Source organism: Prunus persica, chromosome G4 (assembly GCF_000346465.2).
Source record: "Prunus persica cultivar Lovell chromosome G4, Prunus_persica_NCBIv2, whole genome shotgun sequence".
In the NCBI taxonomy this organism is placed as follows: Eukaryota; Viridiplantae; Streptophyta; class Magnoliopsida; order Rosales; family Rosaceae; genus Prunus; species Prunus persica.
This window is the reverse complement of record NC_034012.1, coordinates 23022214-23041506: the sequence shown is the minus strand read 5'-3', so window position 1 is coordinate 23041506 and position 19293 is coordinate 23022214. Positions and strand designations below refer to the sequence as shown.

Here is a 19293-nt window from a genome sequence, read left to right as displayed (position 1 = left end):
CCATGGGAGGCAATAATCTTTGCCTATAAGATAAGGCATTCTCCTCATTGTAATAGATAGAACAAAAATCTTAATGAAAATATCAGATTTCTATGTTTTCTATCTCAATTCTCTCTTCAATTTCTTTAGTTTCATAACAAATTGGTTACCTCCACACTTTTTAATTCTTTGAAAATCTTTAAAACCCGACAAAATAATAAAGACTGCTAGTCACTCAAAATTTTAAAAGTTCCAGGCAAAGCGGGAAACGAAAAGCTCCTGACATAGAAAAGACCGCAGCATTAGATGAAAAATAAAAAATAAAAAATTCCATGTTTTCCTTTTCCATTGATGTTCTGTATTTTCTATGCCTATATATATAAAGCCACAATCTCAAGGTTCTTTTTAATAATTTCGTTCGTATTATTTTGAAATGGCGGAGAGGAAAAGCAGCAAGAAACCACAGAGCCTAAACGACAGCCACTATCGCCTCCTCCAAGACCTCGGTTCTCCTTCTGCTAAACCCTTTTCCAGACTCGCTGGTATGAACCCCAACTCTTTACTCTGTCTGCAAATTTTTTATTATTTATAAATATAATTATTTTACGTTAAATTATATTTTTGTGGGTTTTCAAATATTGAATCAATAGAGGACGATAAAGAGGAAATGGAGGACTTAAAGCCATCTATGGTGAAGATCGAAGGCAGAGCTTCATCCAAAGACCAAAGCAACAACGACAACAACCGCAGTGATCATAACATCCCCCATTTCTCACTCACTGGTTTTGATTCTTCTCCTGGTACTCATTTTTCGCTTTGCCCACAATCTGTTTGAATTTATGCCTATGTGACTGCAAAATCCGAAACTATTTCTTACAAGTTGTTTTTATTATTTGTTTTTAGAAACAATTGTAGAACCAGAGAAACCTACAAAGGTTAAGGTTGAAGGTAGACGGCGTCTTTGTAAAATCTCATCGCGGCAAGAAAATGCTCCAGCTGAGAAAGCAGCGGTGCTTGATGAGCCCAATTTTTCTGATATTACTGATTTTGAGTCACCGACACTGCCTCAGAGGAATGCGAGTAAGACTAGTGCCAACACTGGTGGGAATGAGATTAGGGATATTCTTGATGACTTGAGCTCGAGGCTTGAGTTTCTGTCAATCGAGAGGAGGGGTGCCAGAAAAGCTGACATGGTTGAAGGTTCTTTCCCTTCGGTTATTTGTAAAGAAGTTGACGATGGAAAGAAAGTTGATTTGCCTGAGTATGAGAGTGCGGGCTCTTCATTTTCACTTGCTTCTGACATGTCTGATTCTTCTTTAGATGCTACTAAGAAGGCTAGAAATGGTGTTGAGAGTGTGGTAGATGAATATGAAGATAAGGGACATATTCAATACGAGTCTGAAGGTGACAAATTTGGTAAGCAGACCCATGGTATGAAGATTACTGGTAAAGGGGTTGGTGGAAATGAATCCAGAAGTATGGGTGCGAAATTAGTGCTTGTTGGGGATTCTTTTGTGTCTGAAACTGAAGGAGAGGAGGCAAAGGCTTATTTGCAGAGTGAACCCCGTGGTGATAATTATGGGGACAGACTGCCTACAAAACATGATGAAAGACAAAAGAAAAGAGAAGCTTCATTGGTGGATAAGAAACCAAAAACTGAGTGCCGTTCCTTGGTTTCTAAAGGTGGGAAAGGAGAGGTTGATGATGAGGATGGTTGTGTAGTTTTGCATGACAAGAAGATAGTTAAAGAACTGGGGAGGCATAGAGGTAATTCTAAAGAGCACTATGATTCTGATGAGGTTATTGTGGTTGATGATTCTACGGATGATTCTGGTTTGGAGGATGATAGTTCTATTACTTTAAGTGGCCTCAAATCTACTTACAAGTTGCCAGGCAAGATTGCAACGATTTTGTTTCCACATCAGCGTGATGGCCTAAAGTGGCTATGGTCTCTGCATTGTCAGGGTAAGGGTGGAATCTTAGGTGATGACATGGGCTTGGGTAAAACAATGCAGGTAAAAAGATAGAGTATAATTAACAAACATTTTGTTTTGGAACCTTTTTTTTATTATTTCTTTTGTATAATTTATGGATTCTGTTTATGTCTTATTGCAGATTTGTAGCTTTTTAGCAGGGTTATTTCATTCATGTTTGATTAAAAGAGTAATGATTGTGGCCCCTAAAACGCTGCTTTCCCATTGGATTAAAGAATTATCATTCGTGGGTCTCTCTGATAAGATAAGAGAGTGAGGCTGCTTGCTCTTGTCTTTCATATGATTAAACGATAATCTGTGTAGGAAAACCAAATAATAATCGCATATTTGTGCTTCCATGTAGATACTATGGGACTTGTGCCAAAGCTCGGCAATATGAGCTTCAGTACGTACTACAGGTAATTCCTCTATAATATACTTCAGGTAATTGATGTGTCCTTTTGTCCATTGAATCACAGTCACCCTTCACATCAAATTACAAGTACTTAATATTCGTCCCCCTACATCTAAGATGCAATTAATATTTCAGCGAACAATATTGTTGACCATGCATTTAGCATTTACTTTTTGAATTCAAGATGTAAATTGGAATTGAGGGAAGCCCATTTCATTATTAAAGTCTGCTTGTTAAATCATTTATTTGTTTCAAATTTAACTACTGCAGAATGAAGCCTCATGGTGCCATCCACATAATATATGTGATTTTATTTTGAGTAAACTTTTAGTATGACCGTGGCTGCACTTTTGTTCTTTCATATTAAGAAGTTTACTAAGATTCCATATCATTTTGCTCCCCCATTCCATTGCTTTTCTTGTAGGACAAAGGTGTTCTTCTCACAACTTATGATATTGTGCGGGTTAATTCAAAATCTTTAAGAGGGAGCCGCTATGTCCATGATGATGAAAGTGAAGAATACATATGGGATTACATGATACTTGATGAGGTGAAAATGAATATACTATTCAATTTGAGTAATTGATGTCTATTGGTTTGCGCAAGGAAACGATGTAGCTTCTGTTAGTTATGGTCATGCATAAGAAAGGTTATTTGTCAATTCAATTACTCGACCGGCCTCTCATACACCGCAGTGCATGATCCTGTCCAAGAAGGGACTTGTTTAATTATACATGCCATATGTTTATCATGGATATACTATGATAAAACTTACATGTTTAATTGGTGCATTACTAATTGATTTAGTATTTTCTAAAATTTCAAGTGTCATTTTTTCAAGCAATTTTTGTTTTTTTTTATTTATTTAAAACTTCTACTGATATTTTCAAGAAATTGTTCTTTCAGACTTATAAATGTCTTTGAAATTATTAACAAAATGAAGTTTTGTTATTTAGTTAGTACATGTGAAATTTTCTACACCCTAGTGTTCAAATGAACATTTATAACCCCCACATTCACACCCATACATCATACCAACTTACACTTGAAATTCACTTGGTTGCCTGTTCAAGTAAGCAACACTGGATTTCTTTTTATGAAAGGTGCATGAAACAACCTATTGTAGTTGAGATAGGACTTTCTTACTTGAATATAAGAACATCATGTCAACATGCCCATGCTATAAATTACTTTTAGTTTGATGGACCTATTTGCATCTCCAGGGGCATCTCATAAAGAATCCAAGTACACAAAGAGCCAAAAGTTTGCTTGAGATTCCTTGTGCCCATAGGATTATTGTAAGTGGCACGCCATTGCAAAACAATCTGAAGGTACTGTTTGTGGTTTCTTGAAGATTCATATTTGCTATTTTTATTACATTGCGTTGTATGTTTCAAACAAAACATCGACATAATTTTGTATATTTTCTGTACTTTTGACTTTCAAAATAGGAGTTGTGGGCCTTATTCAACTTCTGTTGCCCTGAGCTACTGGGTGATAAGCAATGGTAATAATATTTTTCATGCTCTGGTTACCTTCAGTTATGTTTCTGCTTCTGTATTCTGTATGAAACTGCGGAATTTTTTCAGGTTTAAGGAAAAATTTGAGTCTCTCATTCTTCGTGGAAATGAGAAAAATGCTTCAGATAGGGAAAAGCGTATTGGTTCCACGGTTGCAAAGGTAATGATACTATTATCTTCTAATATTCTGTGTTATTTGATTTGGTGTAATCTTTGTTTCGGTGTCAATGTTGCATGGATATGGACCACAGTATTGCAGTTGTCTGTTTATGTTGTATATCTCCTGTATCTAGCGAACAAAGCAGCTTGCAGATGTGGTGACAGTTGCTCAAATTCCTTAACTAGATGATTTTTATTTGCTAAGTCAATAGGAATCAGTGTACAATACTACTTTGTTGTGGCCTCAGTTTCACACTCATGAACGTTTCTGGTTGTTTTATGACATTCATTTAAAGTGGTAATGGACTAGCTCAAGTTTTAAATTCTCCAAAAATAGTTATTTACAATGACCTGTGGAATGCAGTTGTACTCGTGATTTTCCCCCCTAAAATTTTGACTTTTTCTGTTGACTCCTTTCTTTGTTATTTATAGCTGCGAACTACGTTTCTTTCAGGCCTCTGATGATATTAATGATAGACAATTACATTTTAAAACAGGAACTAAGAGAACGTATTCAACCATTTTTTCTGCGCCGCTTAAAGAATGAGGTATTTAATGAAGACAATGGTCAAACAAATGCCAAACTTTCTAAAAAGAATGAGATCATTGTTTGGTTAAGATTGACTGGCTGTCAGGTTCGATCTGCTATACTCCAATGACATTTTTTCTCTAAGTGGTTTCGCATATTTTCAGTATGTTTCTCAAGTTGATCGTTTATTTGGTATAGCGGAAACTTTATGAAGCTTTTCTAAAGAGTGAGCTGGTTCTTTCTGCTTTTGATGGCTCCCCATTGGCTGCACTTACGGTACAGTTTGTTATGTAGTTCTTAGTTCTTTTTTCTGCTTATTTCTAAAGGCGCTGGTTCTGGCATTAATTTATTTTTTGAATTTCTTCTGTGTAGTTCAAATGAAAACAATGGAATCTTGCTTTAATTTATTCCCCATTGCTTTCCTATAATTTACTGAAAAGATGACCATCGCTCCGTCTTATTGGTCATTTCACGGTTATTATGTGCTTCATATACTCTGCATGGGGTATGTTGGATATTTTGGAAGGAAAATGGATTGCGTTTCTTGTCCAAAAACATATAAACTAATTAGAGTAAACTTTTTGGAAAATAAGCTACAATTAGCTATTTAACTGGTCCTTGAACTTGTTGATGTTGGAAAATTAATCATCTCTTTATTTGTTCATAACAAATTCAAATTTTGATTCGTTTTAGATCTTTTTAAAACCTGTCCATTATTGGAAGAACAATCATCGCCTTTCACTCTGTTTTAAATGTATTTTGATATTTATCCTAGTAATAGAAGAGAGAAATATTAGTGCAATTTGTTAATTCTTCTTTGAAAATGATGATGGGGAAGGACTTTTTGATATGAACCAGATCCTGAAGAAAATATGTGATCATCCACTTTTATTGACAAAGCGAGCTGCTGAAGATGTACTAGAAGAGATGGATTCGATGATGAAGCCAGAAGATACTTGCATGGCAGAAAAACTAGCAATGTACATAGCAGATGTTGCTGAGAAAGAGGACTTGGATGAGAGACAGGATTTTGATGAGAAGCATGCCAACATCTCATGCAAAATATCTTTTATATTGTCTTTACTGGTAAGGCTGCAATGTCCTAATAGATTTGACGCTTTCAGTGTTTTTATGCATAATATTAAAATGTCTTCAATGCCCTTTTACAGGAAAACTTAATTCCAGAGGGACATAATGTTCTTATCTTTTCTCAAACTCGAAAGATGCTTAATCTTATTCAGGTTAGTTATTCACAGTTATGTCTGAAATATGCTAATAATATGAATTCTTGAGAGATGTCATTACATGGTCATTTCTGGGCACATTTTAATGCTTTCCTTAGTGAGAATCATAATCTTGATTGCTTGGAGTTTGTGCAATCTGGATGACTATGCATGCCAACTAGGTGCTTAGAAGTGTTAGAAGAATTTAATCAGCAAGAGTTTCTTGAGTGAAACAAAGGGATATCAGTTCGAGGTTGTTTCATAGGTTGGTCAGTTCAGGTGAATATGAAGCGCATGGATACAAGTTATGCCTTGGAATGAAAGACAATTCCTAATCTGCTTACAAGGATGAAAGAATGTGATCAATAAGTTGGAGCTCGAGGATGTGAGATTAATTGAGTTGAGAGGTGGTGATCTTTTTCGAAAAAGAAATATTCCTGCAAGAGTACTGCAAGGGCTACATTACCAGACTTGGATTAGAGACCAATTCATCATGTAAAAGTTTTGGAAAGGCCCTTTGAGGAGGGGTATATAAGGAAATTTCTGAGTGTAGAATCAATGTCTTCGGGCCCAGATTGATTGTCATGTCGGTTGGAACAGTACAACCTCTCCATTTTTTATGCCACTGGACAGGGCATGTTGTCATTTGCCAAACATTTGTCAAGACTGCATTGCAATCGTGCTTGTGCTATTAATATGTCATAGTCATCCAATTAAGATTAGACAGTGTTCAACCAACAACTGACGACATTAAATTGAAGGAATGCTTTCCCGAATTCAAATGGATTTTAAGAGATAAATAGTGTAGTTTGCTTATTTAACAATTTGTATGCTCCAAATAGGTGAACTGGTAGTATTTATGGATGACCTTTTCTTTACAGGAATCACTAGTGTCCAGTGGTTACAAGTTCTTACGCATCGACGGTACCACAAAAGCCATTGACAGAATGAGGGTTGTTGATGTAAGCGTTCTAAATCATTTAAGTCAGAAATTTTTTTAACAATAGTTAGTTAGAATGATCATTAAATTATATTAATCTTGTGTGTAGGATTTCCAAGAGGGTAACGGGGCTCCCATATTTCTCCTAACATCACAAGTAGGTGGTTTGGGCCTTACGCTTACAAAAGCAGATCGTGTGATTGTGGTTGATCCTGCTTGGAACCCAAGGTATTCACTTATGATTTTTAATTTAACTTATTTTCTATTTGGTTTGATAAGTCTCTTCATTTTCTGAAACAAAAGTATTTACCCATGTCTGCTGTTGTCTTGTATCTGTTGGCTACTTTGAGGTGGTTGTGATTTGTTTTTCTTGTCCATGTGTGGTTTTGATATTCTTTCTGGCTTTGGACAGATATGATCAGTATTCTTTTCCCTTTTGTATGGAGGGTTTAGTTCTCCCTGTAATCCTAAAGCCCGCTTAAATTGAATTTGAGAACAAGTTTTTGATACACAACCACGGGGGATATCAGATGTTCTCCTAATGTAGTTCTAGAGATAATATCAGTATTCTTCTCACATTTATCACTTTTATTGGTTATCACATGTTTTTAGCTTTTTTTATATTGTTTATTAATGAGAATCATGCTATCTTAATAGAACATATGAAAGTTACAAGAACAAAACAGAGTATAAGATGAGGGTTTATCACATGATGAGGATTAAGAAATGAAACTACTTCCACCATATTTCCTTTTTTGTAAATTATGATTAAATATTGAAAAAGAAAATTCTTTGATGTATTTGTGGCGGTTTTGCTGATCAAACTGTCTCTGTTCTCTTTCTATATATCCAATGGAAGATTGGAAATTTTATTAACAATTACAAGAAACCGGGTAAGCCATATTTGTTGCTTAATACTCATGTTACAGCTTATGAATGAAGACAACATGTTATCAAAGATAATGCTTTTGATACTTTCAATGTTGCCTTTTGGAAAATAATGCTTCTCTTCTCTTTCTGTATGTTCTATGGAAGATTCATGTGTAAGCAATATGTCCTTTAAAATTCATTATATTCTTTCTTTGTTGAGGTTAACAAGGATATTAATTGTGCAATTTGTGGTTCGTATATTTCAGTACGGATAACCAAAGTGTGGATCGTGCATATCGAATTGGTCAAAATAAGGATGTCATTGTATATAGATTAATGACTTGTGGGACTGTTGAAGAGAAGATATACAGAAAACAGGTTATTTTCCCTCTATTTAGATGTTGTATTATGAATGATTTTAGAATGCTTAGATATGTGTTTCGGGGTCCTGTACTGTGGTTTATGTAGATTGCTTCAAGTAGTGAATGCTACATCACATATCTATAGTACTTTAAGTATATCTGCTTAAATGGTTATTGTCTTTTCGTGTTATAAATACCTTGCCATTCCTCCTATGCTATGCTGCGATAGCATTTCTTCCTGTTTGAATATCTATTTATTTTATGTGTGGTTCAGTTATGCTTCATTCTTTGAAACATCATGTAGCACATCATCGTATTAACTCTTCAAAAATATATTGTTTAGATATACAAGGGGGGATTGTTTAAAACTGCAACCGAGCATAAAGAACAGATGCGGTACTTTAGTCAACAGGTGAATGCTTACAAAGTTGTAATTGCTGCTATAGTGAGCATTTTTATATCCTTAACATTAGAGGAAGAGGAACACTCATTCTATACTTAACTTTTATTAATATTTCAGGATCTATGTGAACTTTTTAGTCTCCCAAAAGAAGGTTTTGATATCTCCCTTACTCAGCAGCAGCTGTATGAGGAGCATGATCGCCAGCACACAATGTATGCAATCGTCGGGCCTAATATTCGTGACTTTTAACTATGTTATTTTTATGATAATAAATGCACATGAATCTTTTTTTTTTTTTTTTTTTTGGTTGACAAATAAATCTGTGTTTGGATGTGCATATATTTGAAATTGAGATTAGATTCTGCAATTTGCTCTTTTTGTTCTTAAATTTGACACGTGTATTTGAAATTATAGATTTTTTTTCCATCTCATGGTTCCCTCTCTCTCTCTCTCTCTCTCTCTCTCTCTCATTCATATATGTGTTCACAAGTTATTATATTCTTTTTTTCTCCCAGATGATGCTATATTAGATGTTTCTTTTAGTTTTCACTGGTAAACATAGAATAGGGTACTAATAATGCGTAAGAATCTGACATAAGACTGGTTGTCATATTTTAGTGACTGAGGTTTGTTTGTATATTCTTTAATTTGATGAATTATGTTGCATAATATGATCACTCCTGTCCTTGAATAACATATGAAATTGATAAAATCGTTAGGAATTTTTTTTGAAGTTAAAATACTTGTAATAGTCTTTTTTTGACTTGAAGCAACATAAGTAGTGTTTGTGTTCCTAGATTAAAGAGTAATCCTCAAATCCTAATAGGGAGCTTTGTGCAGTTTATAGAATTAGAATCTAGAATATTACTTGTATGTGCTTGATTTTTTTGGTGCAAAAGATGTTTATTGTTTTAGCCTCAAATGTAGTTTAATTCCATCTCTTTTTTGGTGAGAGAAAGAGAGGGTGAGAGAGCGAGGGAAACAGAAAGAGGGGGATGGAAACATAATGAGGGAGAGGTGAGTAAGAGACATATGCCAAGGTTTTTCAACATTGAAGCAAAGGAGTTCCGAATTAAGGTAGACGATCTATCGTATGGAGGGTCCATTCTAATCTCAGAGAAGGTTAAAGAACGTCTTTTCCATGTTTCCTTGGAACTTAGCTGTGTAGAGTGGTTAATCAATGAGCTGCAGTTAATCCTGGAAAACAAGGTACAGAGTGTCTTCAGAAGTTACAGGGGGGATTCTTACCAAGTGTGGGTAGAAAAGGGTCATAACTGGAAAGGATACTATCTGAGACTGACCAAGTGCGTACACGGTTTCACGAAGTCTGTGGTGATCCCCCAGGGTAAGAACGATAGCGGGTGGATTCAGATCAAAGAGAATTTAGCAGGTATTCTAAAAGGGAAAAACAGAACGAGTAGACACTGGTTCACAGAAGAAGATGGCAACACAGCTGTGTGTGCCAGAGACAGAGTATTGGGTAAGACTTACAAAGATGTGGTACTGAATGAGGGGGTGGTACAAGAGCAGGAAATAGGGTATGGCAGTTCAGATGACACGACAAACTGGAGTTGGGTGGTGGTTTGTGAAAGGTTAGTACTGCACCAGCCCTGGGATGGTATCCGGAAGGCCATGGAAGGCCGGTTGGAGAAAAACGTTATTTTATTCCCTTATCAAATTAATAGGGCTTTCTTCTCCTGCGACAGCAAAACAGAGGCGTTGAAGGTATGTAGCAGTGGAAAACTGGCGGTGGAGGGACAAACGGATGTTTTGCTGTACAGCTGGGAACACGGACTGAAAAATAATATCCCCAAAATCGTTAGCTACGGTGGCTGGATCGGAATTAATGGGCTTCCTATGCACTGGTGGAACAAGGAGTTCTTCCAGCGCATCGGCTTGGAATGTGGGGGACTGCTTCAGGTGGACCAGCGGACCGAAAACTACATGTACCTGTTTGAAGCAAGAATTAAAACCAGAAAAAATTTCATTGGGTTTTTACCGGAAATCTTGACCCTTACAGAAGGAACAGAAAGTTATCACGTGAAAATCAGACCAATTTCTCCGGCAATCCGGCCCACTAGATCACGGCATGGCCAGCCTAGGATCTCTGCTAATGGGACTGTTTAGGCAGTAGCTGGAGGCGAGGTTCTGACAAGTCAGAGACAGTGGAGGGTTGTTGAAAATTCCCAGGTGGACTGGGCTCGAAGCAATATTAATGAGTTTGATTGGCTCGAGAAGGGAAATCGGAGTTGTTTCAGCGGAACTTCGCAGAACCTGAAGTTTCAAGGTGATGGGACTTCTATCATAGCGGCAGAGAATTTAATTCTCCCTCCTTTTATGTCGGCATTATCTGATAAGGCCACAAAAGACATTGCTTTGACGATGGGCCCAATTATTGGTGAGCCCATTTCGAAACTTTCAGCCCAGTTTAACCCTTTTGGAGGTTCTTTCTCTGAGCCCATTCCTTTCCGGAAGATTAGGTCTTTTTGTGGGCCGAGTCTTATTTGTGGGTTAGAAAAGAATAAGAATTCTGTATCCCAGTCAAAGAGTGAGTGTACGGCGATTAAGTTGAAGTCAAAAACCAAGTTTCTATCCAGATTCGGCCGAGCAAATGGTGATGGAAGTTGGGGCTTTAGAAAAGGTCTATCTCACTTCGACGTTCGTCTTTCTAGTGCAGACGCTCCGCCGCAGGTCTGTTCCCTCCCCCCATCGTCGATCGCTGATAGAGATGATGACGATTCCAGTTCGTCGATCTGCCCGGAATCTGTGGATTCAATGGCCAAAGTACCATCGTCGGAATCAGTTTTCGATGACGTTTCTTCTTCGATCGAGGAAACGAAATCTACAGATGCTTTTGCTAATGAAGAGGGGATTCTTCACGAGATTTTTGCTCCTCCCGATGACCCTGGTGGTGTCAATGGGTATGTGGAAGGCTGTTTTCCTACCAATATCCAGTCTGATGAGCAGACGGGGCTTGAAGTCGATGACGACGCAACTTTCGTCCCTGACACCATTCCAGAAGTAATATATTATTCCAGAAAAAGAAGAAAGCGTCGAGGTTATGGACGCAAAGACAGTTTACCTAAATCGTTGATGCACAAAATGGACATATCTTTGTTGCCCCTAAAGAAGAACTTGGCTCACAGAAGACATGGTAAATCTTGTAATTCCAAGGGTGAAACGGGATCGATGGGCTCTGGAAAAGGTAATGAGAAGAAAAGGGATTATTCCTCTCATTAATGAAGATAATCAGCTGGAATATTCGAGGTCTGGGAAGTAGAAGGAAAAGATTATTGGTAAAAGAGCAACTTCGGAGACTCAAACCAGACATAGTAATTTTGTTGGAAACTAAAAAGGAGATTGTGGACAGACAATTGGTCGCTGGTGTTTGGGGGTCAAGATTCAAGGAGTGGGTCTTCTCGCCCTCTTTGGGAAGATCTGGCGGCATAGCAGTTTTGTGGAATTCCCAATCCGTTTCGGTAATCGATTCTATGGTTGGCGAATTTTCTGTATCTATTAGAATTGTAGAGAATATAGGGACAGATTGGTGGCTGTCCGGGATTTATGGCCCTTGCAGACAGAGGGAAAGAAATAGTTTCTGGGAAGAATTGGCTGATCTGTACGGGTATTGCGGTGATAAGTGGTGTCTTGGAGGGGACTTTAACGTTGTTCGCTTTTCAGCTGAAAAGTCGAACGAAGGAAGAGTGACTAAAAGCATGAGAGATTTTAATGATTTTATCCAAGAAACAAATTTACGGGATCCCATTCTCCTAAACGCTTCTTTCACTTGGTCTAATCTAAGAGAAAATGCTGTTTGTAGAAGACTGGACAGATTTCTGGTGTCGGGCAGCTGGGAAGAGCACTTCCCTCATTATCGCCACAAAGCTTTGCCGCGAATCACATCTGATCATTGCCCTATAGAGCTGGACTCCTCTAGGGTAAAGTGGGGTCCTTCACCATTCCGGTTTGAAAATATGTGGTTGAATCACCCGGATTTTAAGAGGAAGATCAAGCTGTGGTGGGGTGAGGACCAGATTCCGGGATGGGAGGGATACAAATTCATGACGAGGTTAAAAATGCTAAAATCGAAATTGAAAGTATGGAGCAAGGAGGAATTCGGGGATGTTGAGCGTGATTTACGGGAGGCAGAAGCTAGATTGCTGGTTTTGGACCAACGTGAAGGAACTGAAGGTTTGGATCACCTTTTGAGGTCTGAGAGAGATAATCTTCTTCTAAAGATTGGAGATTTGGCCCAGAGGGAGGAAGTCAAGTGGCGCCAAAGAGGAAAAGTAAAATGGGCAAGAGAAGGTGATGGGAATACCAAGTTCTTTCACAGAGTGGCAAATGGAGCTAGGAAAAGAAATTACATAGAAAAATTAGAAGTGGAGGATTTGGGAGTTATAGAAGTAGACGCTAACATTGAAAGGGAGGTGATTAGATTCTTTAAAGGGTTATATAGCAGGAATAAAAATGTAGGCTGGGGAGTTGAAGGGCTAAATTGGTGTCCCATTAGCCAAGTGGAGGCTGATTGGCTTGAACGTCCTTTTGATTTGGAGGAAGTTCAGAAAGCAGTTTTCGATTGTGGCAAGGACAAATCCCCGGGACCAGATGGTTTCTCCATGAGTTTTTTCCAATCTTGCTGGGAGGTTGTCAAGGGAGATCTCATGAAGGTTATGCAAGATTTCTTTCAAAGTGGAATCGTAAATGGGGTTACAAATGAAACTTTCATTTGTCTCATTCCTAAAAAGGCGAATTCTGTGAAGGTTACTGATTACAGACCGATTAGTCTTGTTACGAGTCTTTATAAAGTGATATCCAAGGTCTTGGCTTCAAGATTGAGGGAGGTTCTTGGAAATACTATCTCCCAATCTCAGGGAGCTTTTGTCCAAAAGCGACAGATTCTAGATGCTGTGTTAGTTGCAAATGAAGTTGTTGAGGAAGTCAGAAAACAGAAAAGAAAAGGGCTGGTTTTCAAAATTGATTTCGAGAAAGCTTACGATCATGTGGAATGGAATTTCGTAGATGATGTGATGGCAAGGAAAGGCTTTGGTGTCAAATGGAGAGGCTGGATTATTGGCTGCTTGGAATCTGTCAACTTTTCCATTATGATTAATGGAAAACCAAGAGGAAAGTTCAGAGCCTCTAGGGGATTAAGACAAGGGGACCCGTTATCTCCTTTTCTATTTACTTTGGTTAGTGACGTTTTAAGCAGAATAATAGAAGGGCTCAAGATGTTAACTTAGTTCATGGAATTGTATCTGGTCATGATCAAGTGGAAGTTTCTCACCTCCAATTTGCAGATGATACCATTTTCCTTTTGGATGGCAAGGAAGAGTATTGGTTAAATCTGTTGCAACTGTTGAAGTTGTTTTGTGATGTGTCTGGAATGAAGATTAATAAGGCTAAAAGTTGCATTCTGGGGATCAATTTTAGTACTGAAGTGCTGAATAACATGGCGGGCAGTTGGGGATGCGAGGTTGGTTGCTGGCCTATGATTTACTTGGGTCTGCCTCTCGGGGGAAACCCAAGAGCTCTTAATTTCTGGAATCCAGTAATGGAGAAGGTGGAGAAAAGACTTCAAAAATGGAAGAGGGCTTGCTTATCCAAAGGTGGAAGGTTAACGCTAATCCAAGCGGTTTTGAGTAGCATTCCTTCTTACTATATGTCTCTGTTTAAGATGCCTATAGGAGTGGCCGCCAAAGTAGAACAACTTATGCGTAACTTTTTATGGGAAGGTCTAGAAGAAGGGAAGAAATGTCACTTGGTCAGGTGGGAAAGGGTGACTAAATCGAAAGAGGAAGGTGGTCTTGGAATTGGCTCTTTAAGAGAAAGAAATGAAGCCCTCAGAGCTAAATGGTTGTGGAGATTTCCACTTGAAACCAATTCGCTATGGCATAGGATCATTAAGAGCAAGTACGGAATTGACTCGAATGGGTGGGATACTAAACGGATTGATAAGGTGTCTTGCAGGAATCCTTGGCGAGAGATTTCGAAAGGGTATAACTCTTTTCTTCAATGCTGCAGATTTTCTGTTGGAAATGGGGAGAAAATTAGATTTTGGGAGGATCTTTGGCTGAAAGAAGGGATTCTTAAAGATCTGTTTCCTAGACTCTCTTCTTTGTCTAGGAGAAAAAATCAAAGTATAGCCTGTTTTGCTAACAATCATGTGTTGCCTCTCAATTGGGATTTTGATTTCAGAAGGAATTTGTCCGAGGCTGAATTAGCAGAAGTGGTAATACTTTTGGATATATTGGGGAATGTGAGATTATACGGTTCTAGACCGGATCGGAGATCTTGGGAGGTCGAGGAGCAGGGTTCTTTTTCCTGCAAGTCTTTCAGGTCTTTTCTTCTCTCTACCACTAGGGATGTCTTTCCCCCTTTCAGCTCAATCTGGAAGGCAAAGACTCCGCCGAAAATTCAATTTTTCGTATGGCTGGCAGCAAATGGTAGGATTAATACTTGCGATTGCATTCAAAGGAGGCAACCAAAGATGTGCTTATCCCCCTCTTGGTGTGTTCTTTGCAAAGAGAATGCAGAAAACATTGATCACTTGTTCATTCATTGTTCGTACTCCCTAAGATTATGGTGGAAGATGTTGGGTGCTCTCGGAGTGGAGTGGGTGATTCCTAAAGGGTGTTTTGAGCTCCTTAGTATCAATCTGAGGATTTCAGGGAAGGGGAAGAGAGCCGGAATCCTTCGTGATTGTCTAGTTCATGCTATTTTCTGGAATATCTGGATGGAGCGAAATCAAAGAATTTTTCAGGGTCATATAGGAGTTAGGGTTGAGGAATTATGGGACAGAATTAAATTTTGGGCATCCCTTTGGGCTTCGGTTTCGGGGCAGTTCAAGGACTATCACTACTCTACCATCATGAGAGACATGATGGCAGTCTTAAGATGATTTTACTGAAGTTTTTTTTGTGTTTTTTAGTGTTTTTTATACAGTTTGTTTTTCAAGCTTAGTAGGTCAGACTCTTTTTTTGGTCTTCTTGTTTGATCGAGGATTTTTCCTCTTGATTATCAATACAATGTTTCTATTCAAAAAAAAATTCCATCTCTTTTTTGGGCGTGCTTCATGGATTCATATTTGAATTGACTTTCAGAGTATACACTCCTTTCAAGATTTTCTTGCAATTCTACTGTTTACTGTAGGGACGAATCCTTTAAGTCCCATATCGAATTCTTGGAAACACAAGGCATAGCAGGAGTCAGTCATCACAGTTTACTCTTCTCCAAGACAGCACCTGTACCAGTTGTAGAGGAAGAGCAGGAAGCTGAAAGGTAGACCCATTTATTTCTTTAACTTTTGCCAGAACAGATTTATTGTTATACTTTTTTGTCTTCTTTTCTTTGGAATCTTTTGTTCGTTTGCGAAAAGGTAAATTTCCCTACAGTTGAGCACTAAGTATGCATGTCAGCACATAAACTACAACAAACTTTATATTAGTCCGGAAGTGAGTTTCTATTTTTTTTAATCATTCTGAGCTTTATCGGATTATTGTTGTTTCCATTTACATCTTTGTACTAGCTAGGTGTAATCTAAAAGCAGATTAGTGTGAGACTCAGTTTGACCCGGAAATATTGTTTGAAAGCTTCCCAGTAAAAACTGTGATATTGGTAATACTGAATATGTATTGGGCATTTATGACGAGTTACTTCTGAAATCTTATCTGTTTACTTTGCTATACTGGGCACAGGATCAGGGGAGCTTCAACTGCAGGAAGGTCATCTTCAAGTTCTTTACTCGAATGCAATGTGAACGGGTAGAGCTCTATGAATCATGGCGTTTATCCCATTTGTGAACAGGAAAGAGATTATTGCATGTGATGATATTTTTGGTTTTCATTGTTGACAGGGCTGAATATGCTTTTAAGCCAAAGGATGTAATATTAAACAAGAAGCCTTCTTCACCAAATGATGCGGGTAAACTGACAGAATCGGAGATTAAACAGAGAATCAATAGGCTGTCACAAACTCTTGCAAATAAGGTATTCTTACTCATTATCTACTTTGTTAGCATTTAACGCCTGGTTTTCAGTGAAGATATCCTTCTTTGGAACAAACAGTAGTGCTCATTTTAGTTTTAATCCTATTAATTGATTTGCACTTGGTGATTATATTTTTAAACAATGTCTGCAGGCTATGGTTTCAAGATTACCAGATAAGGGAGAGAAGATACAAAAGCAAATTGCTGAGTTGAATTCTGAGCTTTATAGACTTGGTACAGTGGAAGGAAATGAGAGAAATGTTATTAACTTAGATGATATAACTGGGGAGTTTGGAAGGGTGTTGATATAAGAGCAACTCCACCCATTTGCCCTTAGCCATGGCAAGGGTGGAGCTAGGGCAAGCACTATTCACGTGAATAGTGGTTGCCCTTGCAAATAGTAAATCGTTTCTCCACCCGTTGCCCTTAGCCATGGCAATTACTATTCACTTTTTTGTTTTTTCCTCCTATTTTTTAATGAAAATAATTAATTTGGGTAATATTTTCAGATAAGATTTTCGGATTCCTACGTGTCAAGACTATTCATAATCAGATAAAATTTTCGGATAAGATATTTGGATTCAAATTTCGGATTAATTTCAAAGTTCAAATTTCAGATAAATTTTTGGATTCAAATTTCGAATGAATTTCAAAATTCAAATTTTAGATAAATTATTATTGTGCCTTGTTTGTACTTTTAATTTTATTTTTATTATGTTTTGTTTGAAGTATGGAATATGTTGAATAAAAAGGTAATTTATTGAATGCTTTGTTTATTAAATAATGAAATGTAATACAAGTCATTATGAATTACTAATAAAATAAAATACATGAATTATAACAACTTTAATAGAAAACAACTAAAATACAAATACATAAAAGATATGCTGACTAATTTAATGGTTTCCATCATTTAACCAATCCGTGTTGCTAGGCCCATCATCCCGGAAAAGTCTTCTTCTCATAACATCCCTTCGTTCTAGCTTCCAAAATTGTTTTGTTTCAGGGGACATATGACTTGTATCCATCGCCATGGTTTCCCATTCTGTCTTGTCCATTTCTTTTTTGCGCAAATACTCCCTTTCACGTGCAAACTCAGCATCAAGGGCCAACTCGTGCTCTTGGCGTTTTTGCTCCATTTCTATTCTTATGCCGTTTTGCCTTGCAATTTCCTCCAAAAATTGTGAATTTTGATTGCTTGAATTACCCTTCTTCTTTGCCTTCGCGGCCTTTCGGCCAATGGGCATCGGCTCCTTTTCGATGGGTGTGTCTTGACTCATAGGAGAATCAAGAGGTGAATCCGATGCCATTGAATCACGGAGTGGCGTCTCGTTTAACACAACCTTCGGACCCGTTGGAATAATTATGAAGCGTTTGCAAAATTTCACCACCTCCCAACATTCATGATGGGTGAAACTTTTTTTGCCACCCCCGGTTGCACCAAACCACATTTGTGCTTGAATCATCTATTGAACAAAAAAATGAAAATGCAATAAATATTTAAAATATATTGGATATGCAAGAAATATTAACAACATATTAAAAATACAAGCAATATTAACAAAATATTGAAAATGCAAGAAATATTAACAACACATTCAAAATGCAAGCAATATTAACAAAATATTGAAAATGCAAGAAATATTAACAACATATTCAAAATGCAAGCAATATTAACAAAATATTGAAAATGCAAGCAATATTAACAAAATATATACAACATATTGAAAATGCAAGCAATATTAACAAAATATTGAAAATGCAAGCAATATTAACAAAATATATACAACATATTGAAAATGCAAGCAATATTAACAAAATATTGAAAATGCAAGCAATATTAACAAAATATATACAACATTAACAAAATATATATATTAGGAGATTAAACTTAATAACACAAAAATTATAAAATACTTACCTCGTTAGTACGATTTTGCCCACTTCTATAGTTGTCCATCGCTTTTGCTAGGGCATTTCTCCATTTTCCCAACTCTTTATTGAGAATTTTCCACCTACTGGATAATGCCATCTCCGTACGAGTAGACCCCGGAATTTTTTCACAAAATTCGGCATGAATTTTTTTCCACATATGAAAAAATTTCATTTCATTGCCGGACACGGGACAATGACAAATTTGGAGCCAAGCCTCACACAAAGAAACATCTTCCATTGTGCTCCAAGCCCCTCCGGTTTCGATAGAAGAAGCCATAAAAATATGAAATCAAAATGCTAGATGAAAAAGAGGAAAATGTTGTGTAAAAAGAGTGAATATTAGTAGAAGTATAATGAAATGTAAGAGTATTGGTGTTGAAAGTGAAGGGTATTGATAGGTATTTATAGAAAAAAATATCAGAATTTTTTAGAATTTTTTAGAATTTTTTTTCATATTTTTTTCACCCAAAAAAGCCTCAGCCGTTGGATTAGAAAGGAGAAGCAGATCGGAAGGCACTGAGCGCGACACGTGGCAGCGTACCGTTGGCGCTGGCGTCAGCGCGCGCGGATTCAAAATTTTTTTACCGTTGGCGCGTGCATTGCACGCGCCAACGGTAAAAATTTTTTGACCTCGCTAGCTGACGTCAGCACTCGCGTTTTGGACCTGGGGCTGGTTTGGCCTTCGGGCTGGCCCGAGTTGGTGGGTCCCACACCAAACCTCGGGCTGGGCTGCACGCTGGAGCGAAATTTTTTTTTTTTTTCTGCCCTTGCCTCGGGCTAGGCTCCTTCGCTGGAGCCACTCTAAGATAATGTTGCTGAGCAATGAAACATGGAAACAGAAAAGGACTACGTTATTATTATTACTATTATGTTCTTGGTTAAATCTGTCAATTAAAAATATGATGCTGTATTTTGTACGACTGTCCTATGTCCATACGTGTTTTCTGTCTCGTAGTTTTGGTTAGTAAATTTGAAGGCAATCTGATTTGTTTTGTGGT

At 37.5% G+C, this 19293-nt stretch overlaps 1 protein-coding gene across 1 annotated transcript; it reads left to right on the top strand.

Moving 5' to 3' along the window:
• On the top strand, positions 62-19289 carry LOC18780758 (protein CHROMATIN REMODELING 24). Its single transcript, XM_007213631.2, has 23 exons — positions 62-521; positions 630-779; positions 883-1994; positions 2095-2225; positions 2317-2371; positions 2792-2917; positions 3591-3698; positions 3819-3874; positions 3957-4047; positions 4544-4681; positions 4774-4851; positions 5434-5661; positions 5745-5816; positions 6680-6760; positions 6848-6966; positions 7875-7986; positions 8314-8382; positions 8491-8585; positions 15526-15654; positions 16071-16136; positions 16229-16361; positions 16513-16668; positions 19098-19289. Exons 1-23 carry the CDS (start codon positions 413-415, stop codon positions 19098-19100), a joined length of 3417 nt encoding a protein of 1138 aa, XP_007213693.2. The 5' UTR covers positions 62-412; the 3' UTR covers positions 19101-19289.